This window comes from Pteronotus mesoamericanus, unplaced genomic scaffold, assembly GCF_021234165.1.
Source record: "Pteronotus mesoamericanus isolate MK-2021 breed Mesoamerican mustached bat unplaced genomic scaffold, CSHL_Meso_final contig_74, whole genome shotgun sequence".
Lineage (NCBI taxonomy): Eukaryota > Metazoa > Chordata > Mammalia > Chiroptera > Mormoopidae > Pteronotus > Pteronotus mesoamericanus.
Window position 1 is genome coordinate 7424818 of NW_026555247.1, and position 20409 is coordinate 7445226.

Below are 20409 nucleotides of genomic sequence, written 5' to 3' on the forward strand. Positions count from 1 at the left end.
TGATGCTTCCTTCACTCTCTCTTCCTCTCTAAAAGCAAAGAAAAAATGTCCTCAGATGAGGATTAAAAAATATTTTTTAAGAGAGATGACTTAAGTTACCTATTTAGTTATCAGAAGAATTATTTTGTTGGTAACTATCACCTGGGATGAATTAAAAATCCGTAATACCTATACTTTTATCACCATAGAAATAAACTCAATTAGTACAGTGTGCCCTTATTTTATATTTAATTAATAGAACATAGTATGCCCTATAGCTTATGTTTCTTACAGTCAGAGGTTTCCAAACTGCACCCCATGATGTCATCATATGATAAGTGGGTGAAAAAGGAAAACAGGGAGCAGAGGTTCTTCACAGCAAAGCAAATCACTATCGTTGAGGAGAAGGAATAAATACATCTAAAGCACATTATTTACACTGAGAGCTACTCATGTGGCAGGTACCTTCCTAGGTACTCTGTGTATGCTTATACATTAAAATAGAAGCAGCAAGATAGTTTGGAACGGTTTATTATGTTATAGTTGGGGGAAACCTGTCGTTTCTATGCTACCCAGTACAGAAAGTAAAGCTCAAGTGTTTTTGTTGGATAGGACATGAAGTAGATATGGTCATTCCCACTGAAGCAGGAGCTGGAGGGGGGAGGAGAAGACCCCTCTATGGGGAATCTCATCAACCTTTGAAGGTAGCTGAGATTTTAGTAGTTAACACACTAAATTTTTGTTGCACAAATGGTTCCTTGGCTAAAAAACAAAAGTGGTTGAAAACCTATGCACATCAGTTAAGCCATGATTTAACATTTCTCATGTGAACTATAATTTGTAAGTCTTCTTTTCCCATTTTAAAATACACATTTCTCTCCTTTAAATTTTATGACCCACACTCTTCCCATCTCCCTTCCTAAATCTGAAGGCATATATCCCAGAGGTAAATGATGACATGAGGTGAGAAGGAAGTGTAAGGTTTCTATGGGAAACTTAAGTAACTGGTAAATAAATCATTTTTCAATATTAAAAAAAACCCAGAAATATAAGACAAGGTCAAATACAAATTTCTTTGTGTTACTTAAAGATATAACTGAAAACTTCAAATAAATTTCATGGTTATTTCATGCTGATCCCCCAATAGCAACACACATCTGCTTTTCTAAAATATCACCAAAATTACTATTAATTCATATTAGTCTTACTATTAATAATTGCCTATTATAAACACAAATTACTTACAATGCAATTTGAGAAGCAGGCAAAAGGGATTTGATTAACACTGAATATTCCACCTATTTTCCTATGCTTTTTTTAAAAAAAGATTTTATTTATATATTTTCAGAGGGAAGGGAAGGGAGAGAGAAAAAGAGGGAGAGAGCATGATGAGGAAGAGAAATACTGATTGGTTGCCTCTCATATGCCTCCAACTGGGGACCTGGCCTTCAACCCAAGGATGTGCCCTAACCAGGAATCAAACTGATGATCTTTCAGTTTGCATGCTAGTGTTCAATTCACTGAGCCACACCAGCCAGGGTCCTATTTTCCTATTCTAAAATAAAACTTTTAAATTATGTGTGACATATGCTGTCTATTTGGTTAGAGACAACAGGTTTTAAAAAACTCTTATAATCACTACCTTTTAAAATAAGAAGTTATGTTTTTCACATATTTGCTCATAATTTCCTAAAATGACCTCTATTCCTTTAAATAACTGAAGAATGTTTTATTACGTTTATAGCTTTACTAAGCTGCATCCTGTTTATCAGTTTGACTTTTCTGGCTAGGTCACTATCTAGTTGCATTTCTTTGTAGTTCTTCTTAGTGACCTGTTCTGATTTCATTTCTTGAACAATTTCATCTTAACGTTCTGTACTATTTGAATACATCTGTACCATGTGGATTTGACGAACACAAAATATATGAATATAATGCAATAAATTTCTGTCAGATGCAAAAGAACTACTGTTATGATTATAGCACACATACAAAAGGGCTAGCATGCCCTAAAGCACAGAGGAATACCCCTCCAGCCATAGGCTATGACAGCATCTAAGCACAGTACTCTTTCAGACATTTTGTAGTTACATGGACACCTGTATGCTTCTCTGAACAGTCCAAAGCTTTCCCATGTGTTCTAACTGTGCTGTCATGATATATATGTTAAACAGTTAAAGGCTGTCTTCTCTTTAGGCACAGGTAGGCCTGCCAGGTTTTGTGTTAGGTATTTCAAGACCTGCTCAGAACCTAGCCCTGGACCCTCAAAGGAGCTGACTGTAACTGCAAAGGAAATCAGGACAGACATATTGCTAGCCACATAATTTGCAATGGTAAATGCCATTAAAAGACAACCATCAGTGACCACGTTTAAAGGATAGCCTCTTACGGAACAAAAGAAAACTCTGGTTTTACCTAGTTTGTTACCTAAAACTTCCTGATCTTGTCAAAGTAAGTACAAAGTGAGACATGTTGTTAACAAGGGGCAAATACACATAAATCAGAAGTGGTGTGTGTGGGTTTGTTTTTTTTTCCAGGAGAACAATAACTGAAACCAACTGTGGTCAGAATTATGGCAAGGAAAACAGGTTGAAGTTATACAATCTACAAATACTGAATAAAAAACTATCTTGTAGAAACTGATCATTAATAACTTCTTACCCCAAAAAGTGTTTTTTACAATGACAACAGCATATATCCTTTACTAATAACTTGATAAATACACCAGCATGCGCATATGCCACTTTGTCTGTACACTCGTGCTGAAACTGGAGAACTCTCGTGTCCATTACGTCTCTTTAATTTGGACAATCTCTAGGACTAAAGCATCAAGGGGATAAGAAGATACTAGTGCTATTGGACAGTATAAAATGGATATGTTCAACAAACACTGGGTCTTAATAAAAGTCTTTGTTAAAATGTAACTAAATTGAATCAACAGGCAGGCAATATTACCATCCATTCTTAATAAAACCGACAAGAAGATCAAATGACGAGAAACTAAAATAACATTGGAAGGCAAAGTCATAAAAGATGTATGATGAAAAAAGGAACCCAGCATCAATTTCAGTAAGGAGTTCTGAATAGCCTTTCTAAATCGCCAACTGGAAGGTTTATGTTCCCCTAAAACCATGTTGCTAAAATCAAGTTCTGTGCTTTGTTCCTACTATTACAGATGATGTTCTTTTCATAAATGAAGAAAGTACTTAAACTGAACGTTTCTTTGTGGTGGCACAGCAAAACAAACATCCAACACAGAGTGGAAAAAAAGCGAGAAGGCATACTTTTCAGAACTCGAATGGACTTGAAAATAAAAAAAAGAATCAGCAATGATTACTGTCAATGGCTCTCCTACCTGTGTTTTTTGATGCCGTTGGAGAGAGCATCTCCCCCACCGCAATCTTTTCCTTCAGACATTCTGTGTTTTCTACTCAAATGCTCCCCTTCCTCTTCAAAGGAGTGTGCCGTCACTGCTTCCAATCTACTCAGGGACCGTTCGGACTCGGAATCTGTGGCAGAGCAGGTTCATAGTCAATGAACTGAACTTGGCTTCAGTAACAATGTGCATTTCCCTTAATGCATCAGGCTTTGAAACTTAAGCAGCCTACTTTGTCCTTAGACAGTCAATCCGTTAACTACCTCCTCAGGGATTTCAGAGAACCTGCACCCAATAAGGCCAAAGTGAATTTATGAAACAGATACAGATTTCTACCAACTTACAATTAAACAGATTTTATATATTAAAAGGGATTTTCAAATAGTACCTAACTCTTCAAGCAATCATATTCAGTAGTCCCCCCCTCAACATTTCTATTTTATCTTCTCTCTCAAAGCATCTTAAACATAAGTTTTTTAAAAAGCATTCAATTTTTAAAATTCATTATAAAGAAAAAGCTAGAGGAGCTGTGCTTGTGAGAGTATAAATGACATCTGATAACAACAGACACAAAAACAAATGTAATTTTAAAATACTTTAAAAAACACTTCTTCTGGTATGATATACTTAAATCCTCCAGAGCTAAAGCCAGAAGTGTCCATATAAAACCTAATTATCTGGCAGGCATTTTTACGATGAAAATGCCGTGTTCCCAGCTGGCTGTGTTCAGAGTGGAGCCATCTGCCCATCTAGATATGGAGTTTTCAGGCACGTTCACATTCTTCATGTCCTTTTAGCTTCTCCAGGGTACTCTGGTGACCCCAAGGCGAGACTATGGCATTAACAAGAATGCTAATGGTCTTATGGTTTCAGTTGGGCAAAACAGGCTATGAACCTAGGTTTTTTGATTCCTTGTTTAATGCTCTATAATATTTCAGCTCAAAGTAGCAGTCATTCAATCTCCAGAAAATGTTAAATGGTTCCTAAGATTTTATTAAAATGTAAATTCAAGGTAACATCTAACTTCCCTTAAGCAGATGACTACACACTCAACTGCCCTCAGCTCTAGAGAAGCACTCATAGACACATTTCAAGCAAACCTCCTTAAATGAATTTTCGATCATGTGCTTAATATATGTTAAAGTCAAAATGTTCAGGGAATAAAAATTTTTAGTACTTTTCTTTCCCCTGCACTGCATTCTATAATTCAACCAAAGTCACAGAACTTTATTTTTATCACATTAGGCTGATTAGTAACAGCTGCTGGACAAGTACAATTGCAGATTGGACAACACTCCTTGAGCTCTGAACTCTGGACCTCTAAGTGGTGTAAGTTAAGTACCGAAAGGCTTTCAATGCTGATAAAGGTTTTTTTCCCCCTGTAAATATAACACTACAAGAATTAAAAATATGGCTTTCTTCTGCCATGTACCTTGTAAAAAACAGATCTTTCAATAATCAATTTAAAGAGGTGTTTTTCATCGTCAATTTTGGCAATATGTACAGCCAACAATAAGGGGACTGTCCACTTATTAGATGGAATTAGCAGTTCTTAAAATTACATTGACAAAAACAACTTAATAAAATAGAAAAATGCTTTTAAATAATGCTAAGACAAAAAATTGGGGTATCATTTTACAACTCTATAATATAAGCAAAATAATAATTTTACTCTGCCTCAGAGAAAGACCAGTCTGGTTCCAGTGCATAAACAAGAGGAATAAGCTGACAGACTTTGTCTAAGGCACAGTGAGACAACGGGGATGAGCCTACTTTCTGCGGCAGGCAAGCGGGTATCAGGAAAGGCTACCTAGGAGAGGTGCACTACAGGTAAATCTTTAAAAAATTAAAATGGTGCTGCTGTGGAGGTAAGAGAAGAGTTGTTCAGGGGGAGCTGCATGAGCAAAGCCAGGATAAAGGCGATGACAGGGGTCTTGGGATGGTGGGTTGGGTTGTTTTGTCACTTCTACGTTGTTGCTTATTTCATATAAAAAAATAAAGAATTGAAAGAATCAAACAAAGTAATCTTGTCTGTATTGGTCAGCATTATTTAAGAGGCATTATTATGTTGTAATTTAGCTGTCATTGAAGGGGTTCCGAACAGGCCTCCCTAAGATGTGCTGCTTTGGTATGTGGATTATTTTGAGAAAGTCAATGGAGGCCCTACGCGCTCAGGAGAAACTTCTGTCCCTCCATTAAGTACCTGAAAGAATCTAAATTGGAGGCCTTGCCCATAATGAAGGCAATTACCAGAGAGGACTTTTCATGGTCAGTCTATGGAGTAAGACAAACATCTAATTACTGAACATCTGCTCCCCTTACAACCCTGCTCCCTTCTGAAGCCCCAGGTCCCTCACCTCATCCTTTGGCTCAGGGTGCCAGGTATCCTTCATTTTTCCTTTCTGTCTCTGCACCTCTCATGCATGTGAGGTCTCTGACCCATGCATGTGAAGTTCCCATTCGTACATATGTAACTAAATTTGGTTGATCTCTCTCATATTATTATCAAGACCTACAAGGGTAGGTAAAAATTCCTTCCTCCCCCGTATTTTCAAAATCTTGGAAACCAAAAAGCACTGAGGCAAAACACCTCAAGCATTTATTAAACATCATTATGCACAGGATATTGTGTTTGCTCTTTAAGAGATACAAATCATAAGACAGGGATGACGTATCCATTTAAAAAGAAAATTCTTAACAAAAAACAGATACACAGTAAATATCAAACAACAGGTAAGGCAGTATGAGCTTCTATGAAGCAAAGACAGGCTTTCCTCCCAACAAGATTTCAACTCAGTGAATACAAACCAAAGCCCTGTTGCCTTTATCCATATGGCAGGGCCACCGCGCCTACTCAGAGGAACACACCATCAAACGGCAGTACTTACCCGGGTCCTTCTGGGGGTGGCCGGGCTTGACTGCCTCTCTGTCCCCTTTCCTAGTCCTTCTCTATTCTACTCTTTTTTTCTCCCTGTTCTTCCACTTCTCCTTCCTCAATCCTTACTGTTTGCTCCTAACCTCCTTCTCTCTTTAGTACAATCAGGCTGACTCTACTCTAACCCCCACCCCCCAAAGGTTTCTGACTAAGCTCGCCAATTACCTCCATACTGCAAAGTCCAATGGTCATTTTTCAAGTCTTACCATGACTCATTCACCACCTCTGACATTGCTTAATACAATCCTCTCCTCCTTTATCATGTGCAAGGCATGGTGGATTCCAAGAACAGTCACATCTGGTCCCTGCCCATGGTCTAGCAGAGGCAGATGGTTTTGTGAACACGTGAGGTTAGTAAATTTTTCTCGGTGCAGTAAGAGAAGCCTAAATAGGGGCAGGGGACACAAAGGTGGGATCAGCCAATTTTACAGAATGACATTGTTTCCAGCAAGGATTGTGACTATGATTGAGCTAAATTGACAAGGACTAAGAGTGGGAATGGGCAAGAGAGTTGCAGTAGAGGAACTGTTCCAGCAAAAGGAACAGCATGGCCCAACATGGGAGGACTGAAATAAACTGAAAGATGGGAGTGGAAGACACAAGAAAGGGGCGGTGGTTGAGGCAGCTGGATGGAAATGAAGCTATGAGTCAGTCATGAAGCTGACTACATAGGATAAACAAACATCAAAGGTAGGCAGTGTGAAGAAAATACAAAAAGAGGCTGGGAATGAGGTGGTTTCCCAAAAATGCCACGAGGTTCTCTATAATTGCTAGAGTTTAAGTCACAAACTTACCCTGAGCATCCTTAAGCTTCAGAGGCAAAGAAGGAAACACAATCAACTACATGACCTACAGTCTCTGTGAGATAAAAACTCACTAGTTTCCTAAGCACAAAAGCTTGGTTATTTCCAATACTATGAACAGAGGTGTTACACACACACACACACACACACACACACACACACAGAGTTTGGAAGCCATTCTTAAATTCTATGCCTTCATAGCATTAGCCACACCAATTAGGAGGCTACTGATTAAGGTTAAAGTCTGCCCAAAGAAGTAATTTTCAAGTCTATCTGCACTAACAAATCAGTGATGGATCTCAGTGCCTCTGAAGTGATAATTCAATCCTAAACTTCAGGGTTTTCAATTTTGCCCACCTATGTAGGTATTGAATAGGCCAGATTTTATCTACCATTCAGTGTTACTGGGCAATATAGCAATGCCTTTGTGGAAAGCATAAAATATTGGAAAGAGTATGTTAATGACTCCTATTTGGTGGGTACAGTGCCCTCTTACAGTATTTTAGTATAAGGCCACCATATTCATGCTTTAAAAACTAATAAGGGGAGGAAGGGGAGTGACTGTTTAGTGGATACACAATTTCATTTTGGGATGATGAAAAGATTCTGGAAACAGATGTCGGTGGTGATGGTTGTACAACAATGTGACTGTGCTTCCTGCCACTGAACTGTACACTTATCGATGGTTAAAAAGGCACATAGGTATATTTTAGCACTATAAAAAAACAAAAACGAAACCCAAGACAGACAAGTAAACAAAAACCTGTCAGGAGAAAAATCAAAGATCCAGCCTGCTGGATGCATGGACTATATTCTGTCCCTGTCACCTCTCATTTCAATACCAACGATGAAAGAAAACCACATAGAAGCAAAATTGGTTGATTTTTATAAGGATGTATTATTAAATGCATTATTATTAAAAGAAATTTAGTTTAACACTACACACTGCTAGATTTCAGAAAAAAGTAGCCTTTCATTTTTTTCTTCTACTTCCCACTGCATTTTCCCCTCACAAATATGTATGTTTCTACATAAGTCAAGTCACTCAAAATTTTCAGAATACTGTGAAAAATAGGGTAAGAGATTTATAAAATAGCCTGACATCATTTATTGAACTTTTTCTGGGCAATTAGGAAAATTTGTATAGCCCTGAGTAATGACTGGAAATGAAATACTTAGCATATACTTATTTGTGGGTTTATTTCCATCTAGTTCTGACAGGATTCAGGCAGCTTAACTGACAACTATATTTTATAGACAAAGTGTCAGAGTAACACTGAAAAACGGACTGTATTTGACAAGATAAATGCACTAGACTACTGGAAAGCATTTAAGGTAGACAGAATCTTTGCCTGATTACTTTCTCAACTAAAAAAGTATTAATACAAATTGGTAGTTAGAAAACAGTTATGGGGATGTAAAGCATAGCACAGGGAAGGCAGACAATGATATTGTGATAACCGTGTACAGTGCCAGGGGACAACTGGAAATATTGGGGGGCGGGGGTGGGGGCAGAGCACTTCGGAAAGTATGACTGTCTAACCGCTGTGCTGTACACCTGAAACTAATACAAAATGATAGTGAATGTAATTTAAAAAATAAAAATGGTACCATATGAGAAATAGATACAACACTAGTATTAATAAAAAGTTTATTTAATGACATAAATCTCCAATTGCCCAGATCTTTATTTTGAAGACAGTTAGGACTGAACACAATCACCTCTCATCCGAAGGGCATAAAAGCCAATGGCTGTGAGTGGGTCAACATGATTAAAAAGTAACTAAACAAGTTGTGTACATGAAATATGTACAGCTTTCTGTACGCCAATTATATCTCAATAGTGTTTTTTTTTAAATTTTGGAATTAAGAGAATCATTAACCTCTATCCTATTTTTGTGAGCTTTCCCTCCTATTAAAAGGCTGAAAAAAGAGGTCATGAAGTTAATGATATAAACATGTCAACAATTCTTATAAGGCAATCTGATAAACATTTTTTTAACATGACCTTTGAAAACTAGCTTGAGAACAAATAGTACAAAGGAGCAACATGTGGAAGAGCTGTGGATCGTGTCCAAATAACCCCTCCCCGTCACTGAAGGTAACAGGAAATGGTCCGGCACACAGACTCAATTTAATACCTTTACTGTTTATGGTTTCCCACAAACAAGGCATGTTCTAAAAATGTCCAGAGTAACCCAAGGTAACCCAAGCTTAAAATATCAGTGCTAAATTTTTATTTAGCTTTAAGGTACTATTGCATAAACTCAAAAACAACATAGTAAATATGAAGAACACAAAGAAAATAAATAAAACCTACCACATTCAAAATAAATTATAAAACGAAAATCAGGATGAGTCCAGAAGGGGCTGCCAAGACACTGCTACAATAATCTACTAAGGAAATGAAAAAAACTGAAACAGAATCTTGGCAGCAAGCAATAAGAACCAGAGATATTCTAGACATATCCTCTCGGAATGATGTCCAAGGTCAAAAACAGCCAAATGATACAGTGTTGCTTGGGACAGAATTTCTTAAAAGTATTGGCTGTGCCCCCAGTAACTAAATCTACTACTGTTTTCCACAACTTGAAAAATCTGCACATGTCACTGAGGATGAAGAATTACGGCAAACCATAGCGTGTGGGCTACTGGAAATCTTACATGTAACTATTTTTAGCTACTGAATCCACAGAGCTTTCTAATTTGTCTTGTTGATATCCTTACAATTATTTTTAAGTTCACCTATGCATTCACTCCACAAAGAAGAACATCCTAGAACTAAAGACCAGTTACATAATAATCCACAGTTATAAAACAAAGTATTTTCATGTGATTCAATTTAATAAACTAACATTTACCAAATACCAGGTAAAGGGATAGTTGCTGAAACAGTTTGGAAAGATTAATGAGATACGGCTAGTGTTCTCCAAGTATTCAAAGTTCAATTTAGTGCAAGATATACAAGTAACCATATGTTTATACAATGTGTTTGTGGGAACAGTGGAATAGGTCACTCTTAGGGGACCTAGGGTAAGTCCCCAAGGAAAGACGGCATTTGAACAGCAATCAATGACAGAAAAGAGTTTAAGGCAAGGAAACAGAACCATGGGTATATGGGGGGGGGGGGGATGAGCAGCTTAAGGCCTGAAAGAACAAGGTGTCTGTCCAAGAATGGTTGGCATTGCAGAGAGAAGGGCAGCCAAATGAAAAAGATGCTGTTGTCAGAGAGAAAGCTTTAAAGTGGATCAGACAGCAATTGGATAAAGTAGATGTGGTTCATATATACAATGGAACATTACTCAACTATTAAAAAAACAGGGAAGTCTTACCATTTGTGACAATAAAGATGGGCCTAGAGGTTATTATGCTAAGTCAAGTAAGTCAGACAAATACCATATGTTTCACTCCTATGAGGAATCTACAGAACAAAATAAACAAAACAGAAACAGATTCAGTGACATAGAGAACAGACTGTTGCCGGAGGGGAGAGTGGTGAGGGAGACAGGGTAAAAAGGTGAAGGGCGTAAGAAGTCACACAACAGTCACGGGATGTAAGGCGCAGTGTACAAAACAGAGTCACAGTAATATTGTAATAACTACGTATAGTGCCAGGTGGGTACTAGAATTATCATGGGGATCACTTTGTAAATTATGTAACTGTCTAAACACTATGCTGTACACCTGAAACCAATATAAAATACAAATCATATATACAAAGGAGGACCCTCCGCCAAGAAATGAATTATCTTCTGGAGGGCGGGCCCCTTGTAGCACAGGCTTCCCCCGCCGGGTGAGTGTTCTAGGAACCCATCTGTGTCAGTGCGCCAGATGGCGTTGTTGTGAGAGGCTGTGTCCAGCTTCAGTGAATTTTTTGGAAGACTCAACACATTTGCCCATTTCCTGATGGGTGATTTAGAAGCACACCTGCCCACACTGCCAGCAGTTTTGACCAAAACCGGCATGACCCCCCTGTGCCCCACCCTCCCTATTCACCCAATCATCCCTGAGTACCATTTTTTTTGTTGCTGTTTCCCCAAATGAAAGAAGTCCTCAAAATGAAACGCTTTCCAAAGAGGTGAAACGGAAATTGGCAGAAGCACTAAAAGGCATCAAAACTGAGGTGTTCAAAAACTGGTTTGAGCAGTGGAAAAAAACACCTCAATAATGTGTACTGCATCAAATGGAGAGTACTTTGAAGGTGACAGGAGTTTAAACATGTAAGAATATATATACAATTTTTTATAAATAAATGCCCTTTTTTTCAGGTCTCCCCTCATATATATGAATAAATTTAAAAAATAAAGTGGGTCAGATCACAGAGTTTGGACTTAACCTGTAGTTACAGGGAGCAGCTGGATGGTTTTCTAGGGGCTAAGAAATCTGTTTGGGATTTTTATGGGTAACTGTGCTCTGTCAGTGTCACGGCCACTGTAGCAATTATCACTATCTTCGTGGCTTAAAAACAACAAAAAAATCAATCTTTCATAATTCTCGAGGCCAGAAGTCCAAAATCAGTTTCACTGGACCAAAATCAATGCGTCGGTAGGACCACCGTCCTTCTGGAGGCTCTCGGGGAGAATCCGTTCCTTATCTCATCCAGCTCCGGCGGCTGCCGGTGCTTGTGGCCACATCACTCTAATCTCTGCCTCCAACCTCATGCAGAGTCTATCTAATTTCTCTCTACCTTTCTCTTATAAGGATACCTGGAAGGGTATGGAGGTCCCACCCATATAATCCATGATGATCCCCTCACCTCAAAATCCTCAATAACATCTGCAGAGATCTTTAAAAAAAAAAAAAAGAAAGAAAGAAAAAGGATAATAAGTTCCCAGGATTAGAAGGTGGACATATCATTTGGGGCATTTGGGGGCCATTTTTCAGCCCCACACCTGACAATATGCAACATGGAAGAGGCGGGGGCAGGGACAAAGGCTGGAAGCAGGGAAACCTCTCAGAAAGGGACTGTCGTGATCTGTGGGGTCAAAAGGAGGGGCAAATTGAAAAAAGCACCGGCAGTGAATACTGGTGGGAGAAAACGGGGGGTGAGGGAAGACGAGATACCTAGATATTGGGGGCGAGGGATAAGAAGGGGAATAAAAGATGGCGTCCACATGTGCAGCTTTCACAGTGGGTGGATGATGATACCATTATCCGAGACAGAGAATGTAGAAGGGGACTGAACAGGGCGGGAAGTTTAGTTTTCACCATAAAGAGTCTGAGATGCTTTGGGCCGAAGTGGGAATTTTCAATAAACCGATGGGAAACCTAAGGATATAATTATCCTCCAATAACAAAATGGTTCTCAAGTTCAGTCAATTTAGCTGTAAAAGTGTATCTCAAAAATTCATTCACTCACATACCTTAACTAGTTGTATGTCAGAATCTATGCCAGTTGCTAGGGATGCAGAGTTCCTCAAGGAATTTATTGTTTGATTGAATGGCAAGGCCAAAAAGAACCAAATAACCATATACACAGGTACAAAACTTCAACCAGGCTTCCATAAAGAAGTCTCTGACCTTTGAGAAATAGTCAGAAGGATACGTGTTCACCAAAGACATAAAGGGAGACAAGTGAAACCTCCCATTGTCATTTCAATTGCTTTTATTCAAAGTCTTGTCATGTCTCATCGAGGACACTAGCAGCTCAAATCAATCTTTACTCCTAGAACACAAATATTCTACTACAATGTGCGCTCCTGAATAGCGACCATGTCTTTATTTTCTTTGAATTCATAATTCTAGGTAAAATGGAAACATTATAAAAATTCCACAATGATAACTATAAAGTGAAATTTTCAAATATTAATCTTTTATCACTCAATATATTTGTCTGTTGTCTCTCTGCCACCTATATGCTAAAATTCAAATCCGTTCGCAGTCTTGTACCCAGACTCATTACAAGCTGGTCCTGGGCACCTTCTTGGCTTCATCTCATCACCTCCTCTCCGCATCCAAAACGCCCACCCCTGCTTCCGCCACAGCACATTTTGCGATGTTTTTGAAAACTGTTTTGCTCTACCTTTTTGTGTGTTGCTTCCCTTCACAAAGAATAGTCTTCCCCCATCTTATTTTACTAACTTTTTAGTAACTCTTCAAAACACGCCTCATCGTCATTTATTTTGTGATCCTTTCTGTAACTTTCCAAAGCAGTTAGCTGCCTCACCTCTGAATTTCTGTGATACTCTTTTTGTACCATTTTGTAGTATGTATTCATTAACTTGTCCAACAAATATTTGTTTAGCACCTCTTTCTTGGTCTGGCACTATTTGCAGTGCTGGGAATACATCCTTCCTCTTGCTCAGGAGCTTACATCATTTTAACTGTGGGAGATCAACAAACAAATGAATACCTTATGTGAAAGCTGCTATTTTTTTTAAGGCAAGAAAAAGGGATAGAAAATGGCACCATGAATGTCCCCCTGAGCAGAAAAATGAAGGAAATGAGAGAGTGGGCACTGTGGCTATATGGGATAAGAGAGTTCCCGGCACAGGAAATAAGGAAACGCAAAAGCCTGGAGAGAGCATGCTTGGCAAATTCAAGAACCAACAGTGAGGTCAGAGTGATAGAAGACAGTGAGTGAGGAGGACACAGGCAGATTTCAGAAAGGCGGCAGAGGACCAGATCATCTAGGCATTTGGCTTTTATTCCAGCCAAGAAGAAAAGCCTTTAGTGGGTTCTGTGAGGGAACTGACATGAACTGATTCATATTTCAAAATGATCACACTGAAAGCTGTGTTTACAATGTTGCTGGAAATAGCCCTGGCTAGGTGGCTCAGTTGGTTGGAGCGTCATCACGTAAGCCAAGAGGTTGTAGGTTTGAACCCCAGTCAGGGCACGTGCTAGGTTGCGGGTTCGATGTCCAGTGAGGGTGTGTACAGGGGGCAACCGAGCAATGCCTCCTTCTCACACTGATGTTTCTCTAAGCAAAAACAAAAACAAAACAAAACAAAACAAAACAAAAAAAATCAATAAACATATCTTGGGATGAGAATTTAAAGAAATGCTGCCTAAAATAATGGTGCAAGCAGAGAGACCAGTTAGAAAGCTACCATAATAATCCAGTGAGAGGCAATGGGGGCTTGGTCTGAGTGACAGGGGCAGAATTATGAGCAGGGCCCAATTCTGCTGTATTCTGCAGGTAGATCTGACAGAATTTGCTATCCGAGTAAATGTGGATATAAAACAATAAATAAATAAATGAAACAGTCTGTGATGGGTAATTCAAAGGTTCTCAGCAGTGGACAAATCATCTGGAAAGACGGATCTTCCCTCTATGACAACACAGAAGACTGCAGAAGAGGCAGGATTGTGAATAGAAATCAAGAGTTCTCTTATGGACAGTTTAAGACGCTCAGAAGATCTTATTAGACATATACGTGAATATCCTGAGTAGTTAGATGTGAGTCTGAGATTCAGAGAGAAGGCTGGAGCTGGAGACGCAAAGCTATGGGTTTATCAGAACACAGACAACATTCAAAACCATGAGACTCGATGAGGTCATGCAAGGCAAAGTTGCTCAGGCTTTAATTTCCATATAAATCATTGTTGAATTTGGGGGGAAAATGCAGATTCTTATGCACCAGGTCTGTATTTAGGTTCTAAATGGGGATTCATTCTTCAAAATGTTGTGCCATATACTATATATAGAAGGCTTTCAGTAACAGCCTTATTCTATAGTGCTTAATTGGCTGTACATCACACCAGTCAATTAACCCATTTTGTGCAGGGAAATAAAGAAAATATAAAAATTAATACAACAAGCTCTCTGCCCTTACAGGACATGCAGTGTTGTTGGGGAAAGAAACACACAGAAAATTATCTAACAAGAAGAAAGGGCAAAAACAAGGCAGTATGGCTAGAAAAGCATGGCTGGGGGCAAGAGAGAAGCAAGCGCTGGAAGTGAGTAAAATCGCCAAGTACTAGGCAGGTCCACACTATAGAAATACCCAGATAAGAAATATACAGCTATTTCAAAAACAAACGTGGAAGGAGGGAAACCACTGGGCTTGGGAACATAAAGAAGAGCATGCACAGTGTCTAATTAAATGGCCAAAATGAGCTGCCACCTTCTTCCCAACAACTATGACCACTGTGGCCAAATTCTGTATCTTCTGTATGTAAAATGTCAACAGAGATGTTATTACTTTTCTCAACTACTAACAGATGTATTTACTGGATTAAACTTTGACATAGGTCGTACTGTTCCTGTGTTACTCTTCTCAAGAAAAAGCCAAAGTTGTTATAATACCACCTTCCATTTTGAACGTTTTGATTGGAAAAGACACAAGTACCTAGTCTTGCAACTGCTGAGAAATGCTGAAGCTGGCTTCAATTTCATGACATAATTCGACTGGTTTTACCAATCTACACTATTGGATTCTATGCATTATTCATGCACATTTTGACCAAAATAGCATTAAGAGGAAAATCTAGCAACAAAGACATCCTTGAGCAACTGATCTCAACAAGTTTCTAAAAAAGAAAATGGACAGAAAAACAGTTCAAAATTTTGAAGTTTTAATATTGAAAAGGCAGATATTTTCATGAACCTGCTATGTCAGATCAGTACTAAAGAATAAGAGCCATGAAATTACTTAACTGGTGATAAATGCTTCAAAAATTCCTTAGAACGGTGATTTTCAACCAGTGTGACACAAAAATTTGTAGAACATGCAATACCCGACCGCTTAGTCAGGGGCATGACGTCTTTTCCCTTAGCTTGTCATATTAAAAAGAAAGACAACAGCCAACAAAACAATAGCTGTCTGGCATGAGTGAATAAAAATTGTATCTATTTTTGTCAGATTAACAAAAAATATCTTTTTTTTTTGGTGTGGTACAGTATTTTAGTAATTAGTTTGTGTGTGCCATGAGATTTAAAAGGTTGAAAATTGCTGCCTTAGAAGATCCCTGGAGAGTTACAAAATCACAGACCTTTCATCCTCCCCAGTAGCTGCTGTTTCATTTACCACTGTCACTGAGCAGGTCTCATAGCTCCAACTCTACTCTCAGTTCCTGAGAACAAACTTTCTCTTTAATACTCTCATTCCTACTCACTCCTTTGTCACCACCCTGCTCTCCCACCTGGCATCTAACGTGGTATATGCAGACTGTATGAATTCAGCAAGTATAACTGATTCTCATGTGCTCTTTATTAAATGCCAATATATTTTCAAGGAGGACAGAAATATCAACGACATTTGTTCAACAACCCGCGTAACAAACATTTAGAGAGCAACTGTGATTCTAGACTAAGTACTGCACGGATATAAATAGATATGGTCCCTACGCCATAGAGAGACAAGCACCACAGATTGAAGGTGCTATGAAAGAGATGCACATGGAGGGGACCCAAGAGAATAAATGGTTAATTTTGTCGGGGCCAGTGGTGGGGAGGAGGGACTAGCCAGGAGAGAAGAGACAGACTTGAAAGCTCTGGTAGGAGAAGAGGGCAGCATAGTGTAAAGCTGAAACTGAAAGGGAAGACACATGCTAGGAATATGTAGAAGGAACCTCTTCCTTCTTCCCTACAGTGTTTCCTTCTACGTATTTCTACACTGTATTTGTGGGCAGAATGGAATCTTTCCACAGAACTAGTTAGTTTCTCACTAAATCTTGGTGCTTCAATATGCATGAATGTTTAGTCTTTTTCTCAGGAAGTGTTCACTGATAGTAGTAACAGAAATTTCACTCGACATAACCATTTTACCACTCCTTAAACACAAACGTGAGGACAAAATGTGAGGCTTCATTAGCCTCCTTTTAAATCCTTTTACACAATGAAATTATACCATATTGAGAAAGAAATGTTTGCTTTAGGGAGTTTTATGCAATCTTTAGTCACCGAGCCTACTAAAGGAATAATTTTTAAACAAGCAAGAGATCCCATGGAGTTGGAAAAATTATACTACACTGCACACTGGCCTCAAGGTCAGCCTCACCCATGATATTAGATTTCCATTGATCCTGATTATCTGAAAAACTTAAAGGGATGTGATAAGGGTAAACAGGAAGTCAGAGTACTTCAAACAAATAAAACTATCCTTTCATTTTAAAGGAAGTAACATAAGTTGTCAGCAACTTTTTAAAAGAAGATTAAGCATTTAATGAAAGTAATTTACGAATATTTTCAAAGTAGTAGCTCTAAAAACCTCCCCGCTCCCCCCCCATCTTTTAAACAGTAAGATAGGTTTGATTTAACTATTATTCTGGTTAGGCAACTAAAAATAAGCTTTAAAGGGACTACAGGTTTATGTACTTTTCTCTGTCTTTTTTAACTGAGTCCAAATGCCCGCTGTCACTGCTGCACCTGAGGAGCGAAGGAAGCCAGTGTGGCAAGAGCTCAGTAAGTAAAGGGAACTGGAGGACAAGACAAGTCTGAAGGGGCGGGCACGCAAGAGCCTTGAAGGCCTATTAAGGGCTCTGAATTTTATTCTAGGTGCAATGAGAAGACATTGGAGAATTTTAAGGAGGGGAATGCAATAATGTGATTGTCTACAAAGTGTCACTTGGATGATATGTACAGAGTGAACTCCAGGGGGGCAGGGCTGGACACAAGGCCATGAGTTAGGAGGTTGGACAAGAATGGATGCAGCCAGGTGATGACAATGAAAGCTGACATTTGTCAACTTCTTGGTGTTCCAGACACTATTTTAAGTACAAATATTTGAGAATTTATTTCTCACAATAACCCTACGACTCATTTGCAGATGAGGAAATGGGGCATGGAAAAGTGAAATAATTGTCCACAGGGTACAAGAACTCGCAGAGCCATAATTTATCCACAGCCTTCCAGCCCCTGCACCTAAACCTGTAACCATTATGCTACAGTAATAGAACACAGATGGGTTCAAGGTATGACCTGAAGGTAGAGCGGATAGGCCTTGGCCTGGTGTCATAGTTCTGGCATGTGAATATCATAAATAACTTCCAGGTTTCTGGCTTTAGGAGATGAAAGAGGTGCCATTTACCAAAATGAGGCAAGCCCCAGAAGGAAGAGAATCTGGGAGGAGGATCAAGAATTCATTTTTTATTTACCCAGCTAATAGTTAAGTGCATACAAAGGGGCCAGATATATAAATTAGGGAATTTTGGTAGTCAGAAAATAGCCCCCCCCGAAGATGTCTGTGTCCTAATTTCTGGACCCTGTGAACATGTTGCCTTACTTGGTAGAAGGAATCTGTAGATAAGACTGAATTAAGGACCTTGATGTAGGAAGTGAGCCCAATGTAATTACTGGCGTCCTTACAAAAGGCAGGGAAGAATGTCAGAGTCAGAGACAGAGATTGGAAAATGTCAACACTGCTGGCATTGAAGATGGAGAATGGGGCCTCAAGCCAAGGAATGTCGGTGGTCTCTAGAAGCTAGAAAGGGCAAGGAAACAGATCCTCTCCCAGGTCCCCCAGAAGGAATACAGCCCTGCCAACACCTTTACTCAGGACTTCAGACTTCCGGGACTGTAAGAGAAGAAATCTGCATTGTTTTAAGCAATAACATTTGTAGTGATTTGTTATAGCAGCAATAGAAAACTATTACAGGAACTTGAAGTTAATTTTGAAAATGATGTGGTATAGCCCTGGCCAGATAGGTCAGCTGGTTAGAGTGTCATCCTGACACATCAAGCTGTGGGTCCAATCCCCAGTCGGGGCACATGTAAGAATTAACCGATGAATGCATAATCAAGTGGAACAACAAATTGTTGTTTCTATCTCTCTACAAGTCAATAAATAAAAATAAGTAAGATTAAAAAATTGACGTGGCATTGACAATGTAGGTGGAGGACACAAAAACTAAAGTTCTTGAGTAGGCACAAGGAGATGAGTAGCTGAACAAATGAGGAGGGAATGGCTTCAATGAAGGGGGAGCATTTCTTCTTTTGTAACAGAAAAGTAGGAGAAACTGGGAATGAAGGCAGGTCTGCAGAGATTGCAGTGAGAAGTCATACCCAAATGATGGCTTTTATGACCTCAGGGAATTATGTGGCTAGGTCTTCAACAAGTCAAAGATCTGCACCCACAGCATTGGACACTTAATTTTTTTTTTCATCTTAAGTATTTTATTTATTTATTTTTAGAGAGAAAGGAGGGGAGGGAGAAAGAGAGGAGAGAAGCATCGATGTATGAGAGAAACATCAATCTGTCACCTCTTGCATGTGCCCCAACCAGAGACCAGGCCTGCAGCCTAGGCATGTGCCCGCACCAGTAATTGAAACCACCAACCTTTTCGCTTTGCAGGATGATGCCCGACCAATTCAGCCACACCTGTCAGGGCCAGACTTCATTTTAATACAGTTCCACACTGTACCAAATGACTCCCAAGATCTGTAGTAATAGTAGGAATGGCCACAGAAGGGCTGTTTCGTTCAGGCAAATATAACAAAACTCTGGTAGGTCATTTAGGGCAGGGAAGAGCGAATGCATGGCACCTGTCCCTCTGCATCATTTCCTACAACCACAACAGAATGAGCTGATTAACCGAGGTGTCTGGACCCAGCCTCAGGATCCTTCTCAACAGTCACCCAAAAAGCAGCAGGCAGTGTAAGCCAAACTGAATGGACACTTAAAATTTATTTTCCAATACTGACTTAGGGAGTGCAGTTCTTTTTATCTCCCCATTGCAAATGAGACAGTTGTGGAGATGAGTGTTAAAATATGACAAAGAGGCAGAAAGATCAGAGTCGCTGCCAAATGTCTATCAAGAAGAGAATGATTAAGAAAACTCGTAAATTATATCATGGGCTTTTATGCAACCTTTTAAAATAATGAGCTAGAGTTGTAGTATTGATGGGAAAGAGTTCCAAGATACATTGTTACATGGAAAAGCAGATCCAGAACAATTATGCAGCTAATCCAATTCATGGTATTTTTTTTAAACCTGTATGTCACACAAGCACATACACGTGAGTACTTTTTAAAAGGCCTGCAAGAGAGTGTGTCAGGTTGTTAAGAACCTCTGAGGAAAAGTGCATAATCACAGTAAGGGGTGAAGGGAAAATTTCACTGAGTACTTGTGCTTTAAATGAATATTAATTTTTTCTTTTTTCTAACGGACATAGACGATGAGCAGCGAAAGTGCCTGGGGTCTTTTACACTAGTGTCTGTTCGCATTAATCCTATGATCCCTCTAGATATCCTCCTTTTTGGATGCCCCAAACAGAAGGAATACAGGAGGTAACTCTGCTGGACTCGACACAGGGTAGATACGAATAAAGGTCATCATGCCACACATTGCTGTCACTCATTCCACTAATTTCAAAACCTACCTTTACTTTCTCTTCCCAAAATGAGTCACTCTTTTCACAAATACCCTATCTA

General features: G+C 39.1%; 1 protein-coding gene across 6 annotated transcripts in view; it reads right to left on the reverse strand.

Annotated features, from left to right (window-relative positions):
• Positions 1–20409, reverse strand: part of OSBPL1A (oxysterol binding protein like 1A) — a 216890-nt gene that overhangs the window by 56552 nt on the left and 139929 nt on the right. For all 6 annotated transcript variants that reach the window (XM_054583461.1, XM_054583460.1, XM_054583462.1 and 3 more), the window contains one exon: positions 3335–3488. In XM_054583461.1, coding sequence (XP_054439436.1) covers positions 3335–3488 — 154 coding nt within the window. The remainder of the gene's footprint in view (positions 1–3334; positions 3489–20409) is intronic.